The sequence below is a fragment of the Heliangelus exortis genome, chromosome 6 (genome assembly GCF_036169615.1).
Source record: "Heliangelus exortis chromosome 6, bHelExo1.hap1, whole genome shotgun sequence".
Classification (NCBI taxonomy): Eukaryota; Metazoa; Chordata; class Aves; order Apodiformes; family Trochilidae; genus Heliangelus; species Heliangelus exortis.
Genome location: NC_092427.1, coordinates 25,733,928 through 25,754,284, shown reverse-complemented (window position 1 = coordinate 25,754,284; position 20,357 = coordinate 25,733,928). Strand labels below are relative to the sequence as shown.

At 35.6% G+C, this 20,357-nt stretch overlaps 1 protein-coding gene across 4 annotated transcripts in view; it reads right to left on the bottom strand.

Moving 5' to 3' along the window:
* Positions 1–654: 654 nt before the first annotated feature.
* GPR155 (G protein-coupled receptor 155) overlaps positions 655–20,357 on the bottom strand; it is a 35,236-nt gene continuing 15,533 nt past the window's right edge. For 3 of the 4 annotated variants that reach the window (XM_071747308.1, XM_071747311.1, XM_071747309.1), the window contains exons 3-16: positions 18,941–19,340; positions 17,462–17,627; positions 16,142–16,297; positions 14,959–15,042; positions 13,576–13,696; positions 12,314–12,398; positions 12,142–12,232; positions 10,788–11,061; positions 10,069–10,164; positions 8,227–8,360; positions 6,647–6,742; positions 5,630–5,694; positions 4,750–4,887; positions 655–2,608 (exon numbers count right to left, since the gene is read on the bottom strand). In XM_071747308.1, the coding sequence (XP_071603409.1) occupies positions 2,386–2,608; positions 4,750–4,887; positions 5,630–5,694; positions 6,647–6,742; positions 8,227–8,360; positions 10,069–10,164; positions 10,788–11,061; positions 12,142–12,232; positions 12,314–12,398; positions 13,576–13,696; positions 14,959–15,042; positions 16,142–16,297; positions 17,462–17,627; positions 18,941–19,340 (2,129 nt within the window). In that variant the 3' untranslated portion in view covers positions 655–2,385. Of the gene's footprint in view, positions 2,662–4,749; positions 4,888–5,629; positions 5,695–6,646; positions 6,743–8,226; positions 8,361–10,068; positions 10,165–10,787; positions 11,062–12,141; positions 12,233–12,313; positions 12,399–13,575; positions 13,697–14,958; positions 15,043–16,141; positions 16,298–17,461; positions 17,628–18,940; positions 19,341–20,357 lie in introns of all 4 variants that reach the window. The other variant, XM_071747312.1, reaches the window with a different exon arrangement.

Genomic DNA, 20,357 nt, shown 5'->3' with positions numbered 1-20,357 from the left:
AACTGCCAGTGACTTAGAAATAGAATATAGTTTCTCATATTTCATTCCTAATTTGATTTATTTATTAACTATCACAGACTCTCATTGGACTACTGTGTATGGTACCAGCAGTCACAAAGCTGTAACAGTCAATCTAACAGAACTTGGTGTCGGTTGTTAAAGGTGTTCTTTTCATCAGGTTTGTGACAGGGAGCCTTTCCAAATCAGAAATTCTGAGCAACTTCTTACTTTAAACAGAACCATTGTGTTAAAATGTAGGGAACTGAAGAGCCATTATTAACAGGAGACGAGGGCAGGACTTCATGGTGAAAGACAGGAGTGCAAGAACTGTGACTGTGGATATAATCATAAAGCTGACCTAAGATCAACTTCTTGAATACTTGAAGAACTCCCGCCCCCACGCCCCATCCTGAAAAAAGGAAAAAAAAATGTTTGGTAGTAGATGATAATATGAAATGTTTCTAAAGATCTGCTTAGGATGTTAAACAAACTCATATCTTTGTGTGAACACCCCTTAACAAGTCATCTGCCTACTTTAAAAGAATCAACAGCGGATTTAAAAAACACCAAATCTAAAACCCAAGAGCCACTCAGAAAAAAAATCATCATAATTTTTGACGTGCACACATAGCCCTCCCACACATCACACAACTCTGAAATCAATTAGCAGATTTATTGACAAGTTACAGAATTTAGAAGGCAGACATACTCATGGCTTCTCTTTTTAAGTCACATATATTTAATTATTCGAAAACATTTGGTGTAGCTGTCATCAGTAGTTGAAATGGAAATATGCTTTTGTTTTCCTTTGTGGCCACAGGCAGATACAAATGTCAGTTATTTTGTTGCTGGGAGACATTAAAATATGTCAGTTTGTATGCCATACATATGCAGTAAGATGCAGTTATATTTATGTGCACAATGCAGAAGTGCAGTAAAAGGAATTCTTTTTCCAATGTAAGTCTCAAGTGGTCTTACAGCTACTATAAACTTGCTGTTTCTTGAATAGTAGTTTATGCTGCTAAAATACTTTTTAATTCTTCATACAAAGTAGATGCATAAGTAGCTATAATAAAAATCTACTAAAAAAAAAAAGACTTAAAAAAAGACTGAGAAGAGTTACTCATATGCTTGAGCAAATATTTTTTTTTTAAATAGCTGGTTTCCTTTCCCTCACTATATAAAATTTTTATACAGACTTACAAATTTTGTTCTTGCAGGGTTAAAAGGGCAGCATAATGGCTATTGGATACTACAGTTTGTTTTTAAGAGTTTCAAAATACTGCAGTAGGACACAGATTCTCAGGTTCTGCCTTCAGTGCACAGGAATCTGAATGATACCAAAGTAACTACTTAAAGGTCGTAGGAGGGAACCTGAGGCTTATTAGAAACCTGTCTTAGGCAACCAATACTATAATTTTATGATCTTTAGCTACTGTAAACCCTAACTTGGATGTTCAGTTAGGATTCTTTATATAATAAGATTTAAAAGTAATCGTATTTTAAAATTTGATTTGATAAAATAACATCTTTATTTGAGGCTGGCACTTCTGAATTATACTGGAAAGGCTAATTTCAAAAGATTAAAAACTCTGCACTTGACAAACCTGTCACTACTACCATAAGGCAACACTTCAGAACCAATTGTTTACAAGACATAAGATGATTTCCTAATTTGGCAAGGTGGTGGCTATTTTTATATATTTTAAAAGATTCGGTAAATTTGTACAAACCTATTACTTATTCCACTCAGTATTTCCTCACCTTTAATCCTCTGATATTGAAATAAGCTTCACAACAATTCTACTTCTAAAAACAGAGGGATTTATCTTTAAGGGAGAAAACCACCTGATCTGAGTTGTAAACAACTAGAAAAAGTTCTTGGTGTTGGACAAGAGCAGATTGGTAAAAAATGGGGTACAACAGAAAAAAACCTACTTCTGTGATGTCAGGTAGAAGCCTGACCTTAAACAGTAATCAGTATTTCATCACACTAAAATATGGAAAACATACCTTAACGTGAAAAGTACCTCCCATTCACTGTATTTTTTCATTGTGGCACCAGTCACTAAAACTGCTTTTATAATGGCTCTATAATACCACAGTTACATGTATTATTTTACTATTTGTTTTGCTCGAAATGGAAAAAATGCTCTAAATGCAGAGCACCTTGTCTTGTTCAAGTTGCATTCGGCTTGGAATGCTCACTAAATATAATTTCCTTCAGAACAGACGGAAGCAGAACCACATCTCTTAAACTTTAGAAGAGAGAATAACAATTCTCTGAGGCTCCTGAGAAAGAAATACTTCCAGTTTCAGTGGTGACAGCAGAGGAGGTGGTCACATTCACCCCCAGCTGCCTGCCTTCTGCCTACAATGCTCCTGTCAGTGGCTCTGGGCTGCAGCTGCTCTCTTGGGAATGAAGCGGTAATACAAATATTCATCCCGGAATTCAAATTCATTCGTAATATGCTGGATGATGCCTCCTTTCATCAGTCTGTCTCCATACATCACAGCTTCACCACGGTCAGAGGCAAGGCCAACTTGCATGAGCCAGTTCACCAGGTCACAGCCAAAGAAGATGCCAGTGGAGATCTTGGCACCACACCTGTATGTCAAAGGAATGATTCACCCACATGTTCTGTAAATCTGGTACCACCACTGCACGACGGTGAAAGGCAAGGAAAAACAGCAGGAAACAAGGAAAGACATCATGACAGTTAAGAGCATGTTAGAAGAGAATCTGCAAGTTTTCTATATTAGGGACATGCCAGTGTTCACTCACTACATTTTCCTATAGAGCTTCAATGAGAATCAAAATAGCTGAACAGTTATTTAAGGCTTGTACAAATACACTTCAGTAAAAGTAGCAACTTAGCAACTTTGCTAAAGAACACTTAATGTAATGCTATTTATTGGATACTTACTTTCCATGTACTTATTAGCATGACAATTTGTGCAACAAGGTATCTGATTTGCTCGCCACATGCCCACAGTAAGAGACTCAATCTGCACTGATAACTCGGCTTTATGACTTAGAGCTTTAAAGGGACGCTGTTTACATATATTGTAAACAGAAACCACTTAACTTGCATATCTGCAAGTGGTAATATTTACCACACAGGCAGTACTATGAATAAGCAAAGCCTTTACAACATGACTAAACTAATTTTCTTTTACTTATTTATGAAGCAATGCCCATCTGCCTAGTTGCAGTAAAAAAAAAAAACAGTTCAAAAAATTTACCTGCCCGAAAGAATGTGTCTGGTTATCTAAAATCTGCTCTATGGAACCCAAGTTTCTGAAGATGATTAACAGCTACATAAGAGAGCAAAACACAAACTTCTTTCTCTGTATTTTTTAAAGTTAAAAGCCTCAGTAACATAGAGCAAGTGTTAATGTCTGTTAGTGGCGAAGCAAAAATTAAAATAAATAAAAATCCACGCTTACAAGGTCTTAGAGTATGTTTAAATCAAAGAGAGTAAGATCAAGTTAGATGAATATTTAATACGAGAAGTGCTTTAACTTGCAAGGAGAAGACATAAAACTAGTTCCACACAAAGATAATATTAAAACAATGAAGCTATAAATGTCAGATTTTGATGCATTCTCATCTCATCTCAATCTCATGACTAATAAGAACCACAAAACTCAAACAAACAGCCCAAGGCCCAGGAAACCACAATAGCAACAGAAGCACAGGAAGCAGCTGAAAAACTTCTCCTATTTCAAAACAAACATTTGTGATACATCTTTTCTGTCTGTCATGAAAGAAGCAATTCCTTGAACTACCATAGCTCTTTTTTTCACAAATGGGAAATCATTCTGTTTCTCATGGAACAGTACTGACTTCCGAGGAAACTGAATGAAACCATGATGCTGTCAAAAAGCTGTGGGATAGGGTTTCAGACTGACCATTGAAAGGCCATGCCATCCACCAAATGGTCCTACTTGAAAGCTCACATGATAAGAAAAGTAGAAGTGTCATATAAGAACAATTCACGTCTCCTTTTCATACACTAAATATTTAAATAAACATAGAATCTTTTTCTTGTTTCTGCTGCTTTTGTCTGTACTCCACTTCAACCACCTACACATACCTGAATACATAATCCTTGATTTGAGCATCGTCATTTGCCTCTGAAAGCTTTGCTGATGTCATAAATTGAGGTTTAGGTCTTCATATAAGAATGAACAAAAGAAATTTTATGAACTTAAAAAGTTTAAAGGTCCTGACACCACTATCATCTCACATACTGAGTGGCCTCTGAATATATACTGATATTGTTGTAGCAGTTTTGCCTCCTGTAAAAGCTCCTTATTAGTAAACATTCAGTCATATAAATACCTACACCTTCTTAATTGCAAAACAAAAAATGTCTGGTTTGGCAAAGCTCAGACATACACACTCTATTACAAGCATTATCCTGTAAATTTGCTCAGAACAATTTTTTTTCTCCTTAATTCTGGCAAACAGCAAAAACTAGGACAATGCTTTGATGATATACATTTTTTTAAATAATTCATATAAAACCTAGATCAGGTAATGTATTGACTTGTACCTCAGTATTTCAGAGTGACACCAGAAATATTTCTCTGTTACTGCTATGTTCCTAACTGTCACCTGGAGGTTGGGATAAATATGCCACAACAGGAACTGCCCATGGATAGATTAAACTGAATTTCATTATTTCCTACAGGTGAGCTATGACCTTTGTAACAGGTTTTATGTGTAGAGAAGATCCTTACCTTCTGCCTCTGACAATACTTTTGACACAGTGATCTCTGTGATAACGAACAAACTGTTGACAGGTCATCCTGATTTCCTCAGGTACAGAGGGATCTGTATGCCCTGCAGCTTCTCTTCCTCCCCATAAAAATTCAAGTCTTAAAGAAAAAATTTAAAAAAAGAAAAAAAAGAAAAAAAAAAAAGGAAAACAGTGAATCACCCAGAAGCATTCTGAAAGGAAATTGCATACAATAGAACAGAACTCATAGAGGAAGCTTTTCACAACTGTTCTACTGGTTTTGTGCACATTAGTTTACATACAATCTTCCTAATATACTTGTATCACCTTTGAGCACCAAGAGGCTTTACTCTAGGCTCAGGCAGAAGGAAGGAGAGAGGAGCTGGGAGACAGCTTTAGCTCCTGGATTCACACCACAGCCAGCTGGCCCCAAGTTAAAGATGGCTTTGTTCAACTTATACCTCCACAGCAAAAGTGTCCACCCACACAAGGCACTTCAATGAAGTTACAAATACAGGACTTTAAAACAGTGATGACAGAATCTGCCTGAGTGCTCAGATCTAAGTTTTAATTTATCAGCTGAAATTATTTCTGAAGATCCATCATCTTACTGATCCAGTCACATACTTCACCATCATCTGCCAAAGATTTTTCAATATGGGAGCCCATAGGATTTTTGCCTTTGGGAGTGTCATTAGGACAGCAGTAGGACACACAGTGAACTGGAATTAGCTCTCCATGACTTGGAGAGAAAAGAAATATAGAAGATTGAAAAAAAAAAAAAGAAATGGAATTCAATGGCACTGAGCACTCAGTACCCTTTAAAAACTATTCTCTTTAATTATTAAGTTCTTAGGTGTAAGTTTAAAGATTCTATTTACCTTCTCTTGAATGGTAGAATGATTAAATGCTTATCTAAGCCAAAAATACCAAAGCAAATGAAGCCCTGGAGAAAAAAAAAATACAGAAAAAACAACATTAAGCAAAATATTTGGTTTCTAAAGAACAGACATAAAATGTTAAAAACATGTGAAAAGTATCCCTCTTCTCCGGATACCATTCAAAATGGATCATGTTTCTGCTTTCATTTTTCATTCAGGCCTTAGAAAGACAGATTAATACATACCACTCCAACAAAGAAACTCTTCAAGAAACAATTTAGCAAACCTAATGCTGTGATATGCCATCTGGAACTTCAGGATAAATGGCTAACCTTAGTTAAGGTTAACCTTATTAATAGCCAGTTATTTAAATCTGTCTTTGTTAATGTCAAAAAAAGAATTATCTTACTGTGATTTGAACACTAGAATACTCTCAAGTAAATTCGTTTTACTGTGTTGCTTTTGTACCAAAACTATTATCCTTACTTGATACTGCACTGTACATTCTTCTAGTGTGTGTGCTAGAACTGCCTTGCTTTCACCTGCAGATACCAGAGCTACCTTGTGCCAGTTTGCACTGAAATAGGCTGGAAAATACACGTAACTGTCAGCTATTAATTAGTGGTGCTGTAATTGAAACTGAAGAGATAATAACTTGAAGTCTCATAGTGGAAGTATCCATGTAGCCATCTTGTACCTATTTAGTTATACTGGTGTAATTCCACAGAAGTACTGCTGGTGAAGCTTTTGGTATAAATAAGGATAAAATCCTACTCAATTTCAACAAGCATTTGGCATTCAGTTCATATACAAAAACATTAAAAAGTTCACATAAAAGACATGCATTATGAGGAGAAAACTATTAAAAAATAAGAAAAAGCTTGAGAAATAAAGGCAAAACAACAGAAGGAACTGGAGACTTCAGAATTTTTTGAGGATTTCATCTTACAGTGCTTGTAACAGCATCTGCTACAACACCCACTAACAGTCATTTTCAAAACAAACATTGGTAAGTACCTGACCAAAATTAAATGCTGCACAGAAGAACTGCAATTCCACATACAGCCTTCCAGGCTCTTGGTTGAACAGCCACCATAAACAACTGGAAAGATTCTGTTAAAAAAAAAAAAACCACAAAAAACCACACAATAGAAATGACAAATTTAACCTGACTTAAAAATGAAAAGCACTTTCTTGCTTTCCACATGCTAATAGATTTTTGCACCATTTTCACTGTGTTAAATGATTTAGATAAAGACAAATAACAGAGAATAAACAACTTACAACATTGGTTTAGTTAAGTGTAATAGTCAGGGAGCTTTTTTGTTTTTTAAAAAATAATGCAAAACATACCAGTGTAGAGGTCCTGCCCCTTTACATGTTTACGAAAGGAATTTACTTAGGTATTCAACTTAACACAGACAATATTAGCCCAGACAGATTTGCAGTATTTGTCTTTAAGCTTAACTGAGACCAGTGCTTTCTACATATTTTCTGCATAGTTAAGATTGCATTAAGCTGAAGCACATACCACTTCAGCTATTTGCCTAACAGAAGGAAAACACTTTCAAAGAGAAAAACCCTTGGGTATAAAGGCTGTCTTTAATGTAACTGGTCTCATTTCATTGTAACTATGTAATCATTAGGTACAACTGAAATAGAAGATACCATTTGGGACATCTCTTAAATGGAGAAGATGTTAAAAAAAAAAAAAAAAAAAGTATGGAAAATTGACACAGGAAATTTGCAAGAGGGAAAACTTTCATTTTTTATGACCCTGAGAAGAAACAGTAATGGCTACTACACTACATAGCTGTGCCACACTGTCCCTTTTTTGCAGTATTACATATATTTGTACCCAAATACTTTCCTTTTCAAACAAAAATACTCCCACCCTAAATGTCATCCACAAGAAGCTCAACTTTAAGCATAACACTCAGAGAGTTGTTTCACATCTTCATCACAGATAAAAATTCACATTTTCTCCCTAATGCATTGCATTGTTGTATTTCACACTTTAACACAGAAGCAGCCACCTTCACAGCTTGTCTACTCAATAATGCTGCTTGGCAACACCAACTTAGCTATGTTGCCTCCAAACCACTGCTAAAAGCAATAAAATTGTATTTTCGAATTTCAAATAAAGCCTGACACTATTCTTCATTATTAAAGCACCTCAGAGAAATCCAGGTTCAAAATACAAGAACAATCATATGGAGCAATTTTTGTGCAGTCCCCTTCAGACGCAGAATTCACTTTATATTTTTCATTGATTATTCTCTAGGTAAGAACACTGTCTCTTGACAAAAATGTGAGTAGTAATGAATTAATTACTAGATGATAAAATTCTTTTTTTTTCCCTCTAGGGCTCTCCAGTATGTCTTGATCCTAACATCATCAGTCTTAATGTGCCTTTAATTTATGATATGGCACAGAAAATATTAATTTTATGAAGCCTTGCTTTCAGCAAAGAAACAAAATGAAACTTTTTTTTTATTATGAGGGATTGGAAGATCTTTACTGGACTGTCCACATTCTTTTCATAAAAATCATTCTGTCTCTATGAGTTAAACAACAGGGAGAGAAAAAATACTTACAGCAAACAGGCCAACAATAAGAAGTAAGCACAGCAGCACATGTCTGGCCAGCTGTTTGTCTCTGGTCTGTAGAATCTGTTCTTCCTGAGCCAATACACAGGTTTGAGCACTGCAATGACTCACACACTGATCAGCTGAAAAACAAACCAGAATTTTTCATCAGGCTCCTAAATTATGAACTCCATGAGCAACCTTGTTAATGTAATTTCCTGAGTTAAATTACCCTGTAAATACCTGTACTGAAGTCACATACACAGAGTTAAATATTAGCTTTGACAATAAAATGTTCAGATATCTCTTCTCAAATGAAACAGCAGTTTCCATAAGTTCCTAAAATGAATTAAACTTTTTGCAACTCTTCTTTCAAAGATTTCATGCAAACTTAAATTGTGGTTAACATTTAGAAAACACAACAACAAGAATCAATTAAAAAATAGCCATTACTCAGAGCCAATTTTAAACTTATTTTCCAGAATAAATATTTCAAATAAACTATCAACTCTAACGTTTTTACTCTGTATCTCAGCACTTGCAGAGCTCCAGATCAGACAATCAGCCAAATCAATCTCAGTTCTGTGACTGTATTTTTAACCTTGTATATCAAAACACTCATAATTCTATCCATCCAAAGAGCCTGTCTTCCAGCTACAGAGTTCTAAGGAATTCTGAGCATCTTCCTCTAGGTGGCAGTGGAAAACTTCCTGGCAAGGACAGACCCGAGAATTAGCAACAGATACCTGTCATAGCAGTTCAATGGGATAGTAGAAGGATTAGTAATTATTGCAAAGTTACACAGGTGTATTCATTACATTTTGCTTTTATTGATTTATAGCTTTGAAGTGTTCACTCTCTAGGCTGAAAAAATTTCCACTCAATCTTAAGATATTTTCTACCTTATCTTTCAGGATAAGAAAATTAAACTGGCCTTCCTCTGTCTTTGGAAGACATTCTTATTATGCTTGTCTGAATTACTTAATAGATAAAATAGTTGGCAACAGGTGGAAAGCTAGCATTTTGTAAGAGACAAACATAACTTTTTGTTTCAGGGTGAAATACCTGGGTTTGTTGAAAGCTATGTTGCAGAAAGATTTGAACTTCCTTGTTAAGGATGCAAAAAAAAAAAAAAAAAAAAAAAAAAAAAGTAAAAAAAAATAGGAGAAAGAGAAAGGTTGTACTGCAGCTAGCTTTGATTATTGAAAGTGATGTACAGTGAAAATGGGCTGAGAATGCAGTTTCCCATCAGGTGCTGAAGAGTCATTATGATCCATTTTTTCTATTTGAGTGACTCCTAAGGGCCTCTAATTAATTTTCTCCATCTCTCTCCCTTAGACACCAGTAGTACAGCAGCATGGGCATTTGACCTAATATGCAGAAAGTACTTGTTCCTCTACATCTCATTCAGGTTTCTCATTCAAAACCTGTGCATGATGACAGCAAAGGCTTCAAAGGCCTTTTTAGCAGACATAAGTTGTGACTTTGAGAATGTACAAAAGTTTGTTTACGTGGAACACTTGAGGCAAAATAGGGTTACACATTCATCCTCCAATGACCAAACAAAGCAATGATAGAGAGGTGAGGTCTGAATGATCAGAAGGACATCTTAAAGAAGCTTTGTGATAAAAAATAACTATCCAAAACAACTGTCCATCTTAGGCACTGAAAGAGTACTAATAACTATCAGAAGGGAACAAACTAACATGTCACCCAACACTTGAATTCAATGTGAGGAATGAAGTTAAGAGAACCACAGCCCACACAGGTGGGGTTTTTTTGTAACAGCAACAGATGTAAATGTTGTAGAAGAGTTTGTACTATTAAAATAAGGAGGCACTACAGCTTTACCTGTCTCAATTGGAGGAACCTTGCTTTCAACAGTAGCTGCTTTGCTCTCTCTAGCACAGGATAATTCACCATTTGTTGTTTGACAAGAACAGCACCCTGTTAGAATATAGAGTAACAGGATAGTTGGTTTCCTTCATGAGCATAATTTATTTTCCAAGTTTAACAATATATTATATACAGTTTTAACTGTTATGCTTAAAAACAACTCAAAAGGAGAAAGCAGGATTAATTTTTCCAATTAACTGAAAGGATAAATGAGTTACACTACAATATATAGAAATATTTAATATGGCACTACAACCATGGAAGCAATGCAAGTGTTTTTAGCATAAGGAAAAACATACAGTAAGTCATCAAAAAGGCTACATACAAATAAGAAGGATTAGAAACCCAGGGCGTAGCAACACTGCTGGCACAGAATTCATTCTCAGAGAGACAGTTTATTGGGTAAACAAACTAAGATGCATGGTGAACTGCATTTATCACATCTTCATCAAGACATCAGTACTTAAGATACACATGCCTTTTTCTTTTCCTGTCCACTTTCCCCACCCTGACAGTGATAACCATCAAACTTTCCTTAGAAACATAAACCTGAATCCTTGGACAGTTATATCTGGATTTTCTTCTGCTCTAGTCTAATGCCTGAAGGTGTATACAAGCATCCTTCCTGGGTCAGAATAAAATCTGGAACATCACTTTACTCTATCTTTCTTTACCTCTTTCTGCAGACAGCTGTGCAGGAGAACCTGGAGAAGGCTGTGCAGGGGAACCTGGAGAAGGCTGTGCAGGGGAACCTGGAGAAGGCTGAGGGACAGAGGCTGATGCTCGATTCCCCCCACTCTTTTCCACTTCAACTTCCTCCACTTGGCTACGTGGTGAATATGGGTTCAACACCTCATAGCTTGACTCTTGCCTCGTTCTGTTCATGCACATAAGTGAGATACCTGACATCAATATACTGATGAATAGTATCACTGCTGTGGTAATTATCTGTTAAGAGAGCAAAGAAAAATATACTTAAATACAAAATAAAGGAGAATGGTTGCATACATCCGTCTTCCTAATTTCTATTCTTTCCTAAATATACTAACAAATTACTTCTGCATAAGATGGAATTGCATTTTGTGGCACTGAAAGAGCAATCGGTATATGAGACTTGTTTTCCTTGCTTGAGTAACTCAGCTGTTTTGGTTTTTTTGTTTTGTTTCATTTTCTTGTATGTTGATACCTCTATTTCCCATGCAAACCAAAAACCTCCCTTCATCATAATTTTTCCCTTCAGAATCATTAGTGTTCTTGTTTAAGTTCTGCTTTTAATTCCAAGCACAATGTGCACCTTCTGGCACACCTCTAATTTCCAGGCTTTTGCCAATGGGGAGCATCCTATTAATTAACCTTTCCTTCTAATCAGCTGTCACTGATGTTCAGAGTCCACTCTGAGACTATTTAATACTCATGAAAGAGCCTCATGAACAGCCCTGAGAGACTCATAGGCTCTCTATCAATAGGAAAGACAGAGGGAAAACATGACATATCTATGCTAATGCACTTTACATCCTCTGATAAGAGGAACTATTTATTGGTAAAAAACATAGTTCAGGCTCAGGGACTTTCAACCCATGATTGTGCAGAGAAGTCTCCCATAGTGCATGCAATTACTGCCACACAGGTAATGCAGATCCTATCTATTACAGACCAAAAGCCATTAATTAGGTAGTGGACAATAACAATTTAAGATAATTATCAAGCAAGACTACAAATTAGTCACCAGGAAAGGGCTCTGTAATTCATTACCACTCCTAAGCCCTTTCTTTGGGAAGCCTACTCCCTCTTTTCCTTAGTCATAGTTGCCTAAATATGAAGGACCTTGTTCAAACAGGTTTTCCTAATGGTTTGTCACAAAAATACATTTTGTATCAATCTATAAGCATTCTATAAGGATATTAGTATTATGCTGGTCTATATACTTTAACTGGAAGCTACTTATAAAAGAAGCAAAGAGAGCACAGTTTCTCAGTAATGTACTAGACATGGCAGAAATCTGAAGTGATGAGGACAGAACATTAATACCTGATATTTTCCATAGAAAAAGGCAGAGTCAATACCAGTGTCACTACGTTCACCAACAATTAGCAAGATTCCCACCAGAAGCGTTGGGACTCTGGAAGAGCAAAAGACAAACAAAGTAACATATGTAGCACGCCCCCACTAGTACTACAGGGAAACATCCAAATTAACTTACCCCCATCCAGCTACGATAATAAACCCAATGGGAATGTTTACTGTTTCACTCTTCCTCAACAGAAACAAAGAGAAAGACAGAAAACCTACAAAACAAAACCAAAAGAAATGCCTTGTTTATTATTAAAAAGGGAACTGATAATTGCAGAACCTAAACAATCTATGGTGTGACCTGGCCAGCAACCAAGATACTCATCTCAGACCTTCAAATAGTCTAGTTGCATTCTGAGAAAGTAAAATAGAAACACCTGTTATCTTAAAACATCATTAATAATAATGAAGCACTGGAGAAATTCCAGCACACTTTATATTAAATATGTGCCTATAAATGCTGATAAAGTTTCACAAGTGTTTAAAATACATAAAAACACTTAAGACAAAAGTAACTAAATTATTAAGGACTAGTTGATCTAGTCTGACAATCTCAACCAACAAATAATGTCGTCTTCTGTTACGACATTTCTTTAAAAACTGACTAGCCCTTTTGGAATGTCAATGATAAATTTTACAAAAAAGTTTTACATATTTTTACATATATAATTATATGAGAGTACCTTCTGGGAATGACTGCTCAGTTCACAACTCAGCAACACTTCTTATAGTGAAGCAAATTTAGTATTTACTTTAGGCTACACTAATTACGAGCTACCTATTTCAGCTAAACACAACTTGCTCCACAACCTTACAGTAATTAAACCTTTTAACTTCTGGAATCAAGAACAGCACATAAAGTCTCTTTTTTATCATCATATGCATAAGACTCTCCAAGCTTCTGGATACATCTTTTGTCTCTACCTGTAAATAATCTACACCTGCAGAACACACAACATTGTTTTTAGAAAATGCAGTTCCAGGGAAAAGAAATATTAAAGCCACTTTGGTATTTCCCTTCACTCTGCATTTCCTATGGAGTGCTGTATAATAGAACACCTTAAATTCTACAATATTTAAAAACTGTAAAGCTTTTGACTAGCTGAAGGGCAACCCACCACATGCACTTTAGTTGTAATTGCTGCTGCCTTGAGAGCATGTTCTTGTCTTTTTTTCAGCAGCTGCCTGTATCTAGGAAAGACAAACAAGACCTGCCCAGTCTCTCACATCAGAAGCAGTGCCTGACACTCAGCCTGGCCCTGCCAGCGCTGCAGCTTGGCACATCTGTAGGGCTACATACAAGTGAAAGGAACAATTACTCTGAAGAATAAAAGTATTTCAGTATATCAATCTTATATTACAGTAGCTAAGTTCTGCCTAGAAAAATCATACCTGTCCACAGATAGGTGCTATAAAGTGAGCTGTAGAGGAATATAAATACTAGGATCTGCAGGGTGACGTCTTTCTCTTTAATAATGAAATTCCATGCCACCATTCCAATGCAAGCAACAAACTGGAAAGAAAGGTAAGATGTCATCATTTAAGTTGTGTAAGCAGGATGACAAGAAAAACTGAACACAGTGGAATACTGCTAGAGTAAGCTTCAAAACTCCACTCCTAGATTCACTAAAGTGTAATTTTATGAACTGGGTGGTTCTCGTGGCAGCAGTAAGCTCAATATTACAGTTAGGTCACTGACTGGGATCCTATTTTCAGCATTTTTTGGACAACAAATAAATATCTCAGACGAACTGGGAGTAAGACAAGTTAAATATATAATCTTTACATATAACTAAAATGTAAAGCTGGTGTTAAGTACAAACCATTTAATCTAAAATTAGTTGGACATGAAGCTCAGGATGACAGGTGTTTGTTCAACCAAGAACCATACAGGTTTTCACCCAGAGATACCTAATATAAGAGTTTTAGTACTGAAGAAACAAGAAAAAATAGGCTGAAATATGAAAACAGCAATACAATAGTTGAAACATTTTCAAAAATGAAAGTTAGTTTTGCTATTATAGAGAAGAAGCTTCTGCAGCTCTCATACATTGCTTTTTTCAGATATGACTCCATGATCAGACCTCAGGGAGTTTACTCTCCCTTTTTTTTTTTTCTCCTCTTTTTTTAAAGCACAGTGCACTTGAGAAAGCACCACCACACAGGTGTATTACAAGCCCAAGCTGCTCTCAATGAATTTAAGAGCAGTTGTGCAGTTAACTTCAAGGAAAGAAGGAACATGTGCTCTATGGCTCTCTCTCTCAGTTTAAATAAGAACTAAAATGAATCCAAAGCTATTTGGCTTTCCCTTTCCCTAGCTACCAGCCATGCATTCCCAGAGTCCTCCTTGCATCAGCACTGGCACCTGCCTGATCCCTCAGTGAGCCACTTCAGGGAGCTGAACAAGCACAGGGATTAAGTGTTTCCACACCCTGCTGCTGATCCTGGCATTGCTGACTTCAGATTGGCATAAACTGACATGGAAGTGCACAAAGTACTACTAGGCAGTAACTTACATTGCTAAAAGTATATTTCAGAAGCCACTCTGCATTCCAATTGCTTATAGTTCTGTTTGAGAACCATACTATCAGAGTCAAAATCTCATTTTCTTCAAGGGTGTATTTCAAGGCCCAAGTCACACATTAGATTCCCTTGCCCTTCCTAGATTTCTACAAAGATACAGCTACAGAAGCCAAACTTATAGCAATTTTGAAATGAGACTTAAAAAAACCCCAAAACCAAACAATAAACAACACTGTTCGAGTTACTACTGACCTGAGCAACAAGTAGATTTGTTGTGATCATATGAGGAAGTTGTTTGTATTTCTTACTCAGAAGAATAATAATAAGAGACCAGATCTGGAAGACACAAGGTAAATTTAATTTAAGACTAAAACAAACCCCGGAAGAACAATGAGTATTCTGGCAGACTATGTTGAAATTACATATACAACAAATCTCCTTGCCAAGTTTCTTAGCAACATGACTACTGTAGTCAGCTCCAGATGATCTGCCAGTCCTATGCCTCAGAAATTATGTCTAGAAAAAGAAATCCATCTTTGTGTTGTCATGATAGTGAAATATTTGCAGGGAGTACCAAAGGCTTGCCTCTAATGCATAGAAGCCTGCTTGTTCTTCAGGACATCAATGATCCCAGAACATCCTGACAAGTTAGATTTTAAAAGGTTCTCCTCCATGCTGTCCTTACTGAATCTCCCAAGATTATTTGTGACAGCAAGAGGCAGTGCTCACTTGTGGCTTCCCTTGAAACACAGTTTCAAGACTACAAGACTTTAGTGAGACACCAACTTAAGGAAATTCCAACTTCCTACAACATGGTTGTTTTTATTTTAAAAAAGCAAATAAAAGAAATGCACTCTCTCTAATGCCTGTAAAGCCAACACTCAATTCAGATTGGAATTCTGGGATATCAACCCCCTATTTAAGAATAGGGCACTCAGGATTTCTGGACAGGAATTTAATAAAGCTAGATTAAAACTTACAAGTTAAACATTTTCACTAACACTAATACTTCACTAAATCCACTAATGTTTCGAGACCTGAAGTTTTTACAGAGCCTCCATTACTGTGATACCCAAGCAGCTCACATAGTTTGATGCAATTATTCCCTGGGAGGTAAGCTAGAACTGTTATTCAGCCATATGTCATTACTTTTTAAGAAACAGAAGGTTAAAGGGTGAGAAGCTCATCCACACACACATTTTATATACCAGGCAGTCAATGTGAGCACCAGTGCTCTAATTCACCCAGCCACCTAAGTGCAATTTTCTAGCTGAGCCCTTGCTAAATCAAGATTTTTAACTTCCTCCTCATCCCTCTGCAACAGGATACAATGATTAAATCACTCTCATCTTACCATGACTCAGTTTGTGGCTTATGTATTCACACTACCCTGACGTGACAGTGAGCTTCTGTATTTCACTTGGCCAACACCTACCAGAGACACGAGGCTGACAACACTTATGTCAAAGCTAACATTTTGGAGTGCAGATGCCAGTGGGTTGGGGTCCATAGATGGAATGGTCAACAGCCATGCAGAAACATACATAATAGGTGCAGACACAAAAGTGCTTATCACCATGCCTGAGGTAATCTGCAGAAAAAAAAACAAAACAAAACAACAAACAAAACCAAAACCAAACCAAACAAACAAAAAAAAACCAAACAAAAACCAAACCAACCAAACAAAAAAGAGAACAGAGTTTAATCAAATCTCAAGCTAAATAATCTGCTTTCAGTAATACAACCACTGCAAAAATTGTACCTTTCACTTAAACATACACAGACCTTTAACAAAACACTGAGCTGTTCATATGACAAATTAAAGGCAGAAAGTATTCATTTTATGTACACAGTTAAATTGAAAATTTTAACAAGCTTCTGAAATAGCAGGAATAAAGAGTTCCCTACTGCAAATTCTTACAGACCTTTTTATGGATGTCAAATATACTAATGGTTACAGCCTAGAGGTGGATTTACAACATTCCAATTTACTTTTGGATGCAAAGGTTCACCTCATAAATAAAAAAGCAGGCATGTAGTTATGCAAATACTAATATGCACCAATTAATGAGAAATAGGCATTTAAGTAATTTAAATTTTGGCTTCTTATTGTCTTTATACTTGCTAGAATTTGCACAGTGACCAAAGTGTGAATTTTTACGGATACTCTAGATCTTTGTTTTAAAGAGATTTCTCATTTTACCAGGCACATGAATTTTTTCCTCTTTTATTTTATTTTTAAAAATATCTACACAAACAAACCAAAAATACATAACATTAAAAACAATTGAAGTCAGCAGTAGTTTTTTAATGTGTAAAAAAGGAAACAGTTAAAAAAATTGTATCTTAAGCTGAAGTCAGTAACATAATTTCTGTTCTTTCCTACAAAAACAATAGCTCAAGGTTCTTGGGGGAAAATAATCAACAACAAAACCAAACCAAAACCACAACAAAGAAACAAGTTCCTCATGTTTAAAGTTATCCCAGTTCTTCCTATGAGAGTCATGAAAATGAAAAGTATGAGCATATATATATTTATGAACATCTACTAACAAAACACTTGAGACATCAGGGAAAAGAACTTTGCTTAACTAATAACCTGAAGTATAATTTATATTTGAGATTTAGGGAATATAAGCAAAATCTAAGGAGTCTACACTACAGAAAACAAATTCATCAAGCCCGTTTCTTATGTATTTCATAAACAAAGTTCATCTCAAAGTTAATATGTATTTAGGAAAAGCTAACTACATACAATTCCTACTTCCATATTAAATTGACTTGCAAATATTGCGACACCAGGTGCTGCTGGAAAAACTCCATAAAGAAATGCATAGTTTGACAAACTGGTGTGGTTGACTATGCTGTCACTCTTGTCCAAGAGTTCCACCATTTCTCTACAGAGAAATGGCATCATGAGTCTGAAAAGACAGGAAAATAATTATTACAAAAAAATATTACTAAAGCTCTATAAATAGACTCTTCTTTACTTAAAAAGGAAATTTAAGGCTTATTTGAATACTGTTCCTGAAAATCACAACAGTGACATAACTTTGAATGATTGCCTTTACTTTTAACCAGGACATTTACCAGCTACTTAAAAAATTGTGTCACAAGCTAAATGAAAAAAAAAATGCAAAAAGAAATGAAAAGGTGAAAGTGACACCAATCTCTGGGATATAAGTATATCCTCTGTGAGTGCAAACACATTCTTTGTATAGACTTAAGATTTAGAAAGGTAAATTATAAAAAAACCCTATTTTTTAATATGTTAAAGTAATAGTGGCTATAAGCAATCACCAGCATTGAATATTAGGCTACCTTTATGCAACCTGTCCAAATTATAACAAAGGCTCAAGATTAAGTCAACTATTCTCAAAGTTTTGGCCAGCAAAACACCCTGCATCAATGCTATTCTGTTCCTCCCATCTCTAGTAGGCTCACTATATTAGCCTTACACAGGCTCATTACATAAACTCATCAGTAAAGCAAAGTGGTAACATTATAAACCTTTTTTTTTCATGTTTTTACAAAATTTGTCACTTTGCACTTTGTACACCTAGCTTTACAAACTAGGTCTTTAAAAGCACCATCAGATACTACAGTACAAATGTAATCCCCAAACAACTGCTCTATCATATTAACTGTAGAGCTGCAGCAAATGAAGTATTGAGCTCACCAGTAGCTGATATATTCAAGAGTATTTAATGATGGTGTGAGTTCTAAATGCAAGCTGTCATTAATTCATGCTTAAAAGTCAGATAGCCTCAGAGTGCAAAGGGATCATTTTTAAGTTCTGACAATACAGCAGTCTCAAAAGTTTACAGCCAAAGCAAGCAAAACCAACTAACTTAGAGATACCTTGTTTAATCCAAACAAAATGCAAATACTAATCAAATAATACTTAAACTCACTCTTGTCTAACCATTTAAATAGCAAATTTTAATTTAAGCTATTAATTCCACATAGACCAAACTCATGACAGATGGCCTGTGGACTATATATGAACCTCCAAATTTTTTTCCCTCCAGAGTCTGGCAACAGGTTTGTGGTGTGGAATATTTCTTCTAAAAGTTAATAATTGTAGCCTATCAGAGTTTGGAAAACACTCAAAATGCTGCAAGTGAAATATACTGTCACTATAATGATTTCAAGAGAAAAGCCATCTGACAGCATATTCAGAACTTAAAACATCTAGAGAACAAAATTACAGAAGTACATAAATCAAACTTACAGTTTAGCTGTGATGAGAAGGATCAGTGCAACAAACATACCCTTTGTCAGTTTTTTTGTTTGTCCAACCATAGTTAGTCCAAGGTAAAAAAGAGCAGAGCCAGAAAATGAACTGCCCAGTCCATCAAGGAAACTTTCAAGGTATTCGGGAATTCTCTGGCCAAGAATAAAGTTTGAGGCAATTCCTATGAAGACCATGAACACAATTGGGTTCTGCAAAACTCGAAGGAGTGCTAGGCCCACTATTTTGATTTTGCTCTGTGACACAGTGCGATTATCCCTCCACTTCTGGATTTCACAGAAGATAAACCCAAGAGGATTCAGCATCATAAGAGATATTGGAGCCACTAGGTAAATGTACTGGAGATATTCTGGGTAAGTGGTTTGATACAAAGCTTCAACTAGAAGACAAGAAATGAAAACTGCTAAGTGATAACATTTCAGCACAAAAATACATTAATATTGAGATTAAGTTCTTTTGTCTAAAAACTAGAGAAAAATTATTTCATTATCCTTCAGAAATAACTGCATATATTATTATATTATATATTATGCATTATTATACATATTATATATTATTATATATATTATTACGTAGATAACTGCATAGCTGATATATTATGTAAGAAGAGAGTACACCCAACCACCACAGTTGTCTAATTAACTCATTAAAAATCAAAGATTAACTATCCAACACTGTTTAATGATTCTACTAATATTAAATATTTACAGGGAAAAAAGAAACAATATAGCAATCTTGAATGATGATTTTTTGTAATTTTTTTTTCTGAAGTACTTTTCCCCCCCAGAAATATGAACATTGTGGAGAATTTCATGCAGGACTCCAACTGCTTCTCATCTTAGGGGAGTCTCACACCTCTAGAATTTATCCAGTTTCCAGTGGGTAAGTCAGGTGTAATCTTTCCACACTGACTCCATACAATACAGTAAAGCAACAACCAAATAAAACATACATTAGCACATAATTACTAGTTCATTTTCTGGAACTGCTGTGCACAAGAGTTATCACTGCAGCTCAGGTCCTTCAAGGAACTCTAAATCATGAGCATTTGTTTTCATTGCTATTACATACTTATGAGTCAAGATAAAACTGCTGCTTATTTCAAGTCTGTGCTAACAGCACTTCAAAAATAATGAAAGTACTCTGGAAAGATACAAAATTCCATCCCAGGGTGATTAAAAAAAGCAAACCACGATACTTTTAAAGTAGGATTTTGTTTCCTTTTAATTATAATACCCTATATTAAATGCACTTATAAAGCTACAAGGCCTTGAATTCTACAGAATGCAGATGGTTTTGGTCCCCCCATCAGGAGTAATTATGTATATGAAGCACTTCCTCACATAAACAGTAAAATAATATTTAAAGTCATATCAATGCTTCATGTTTGCATTTT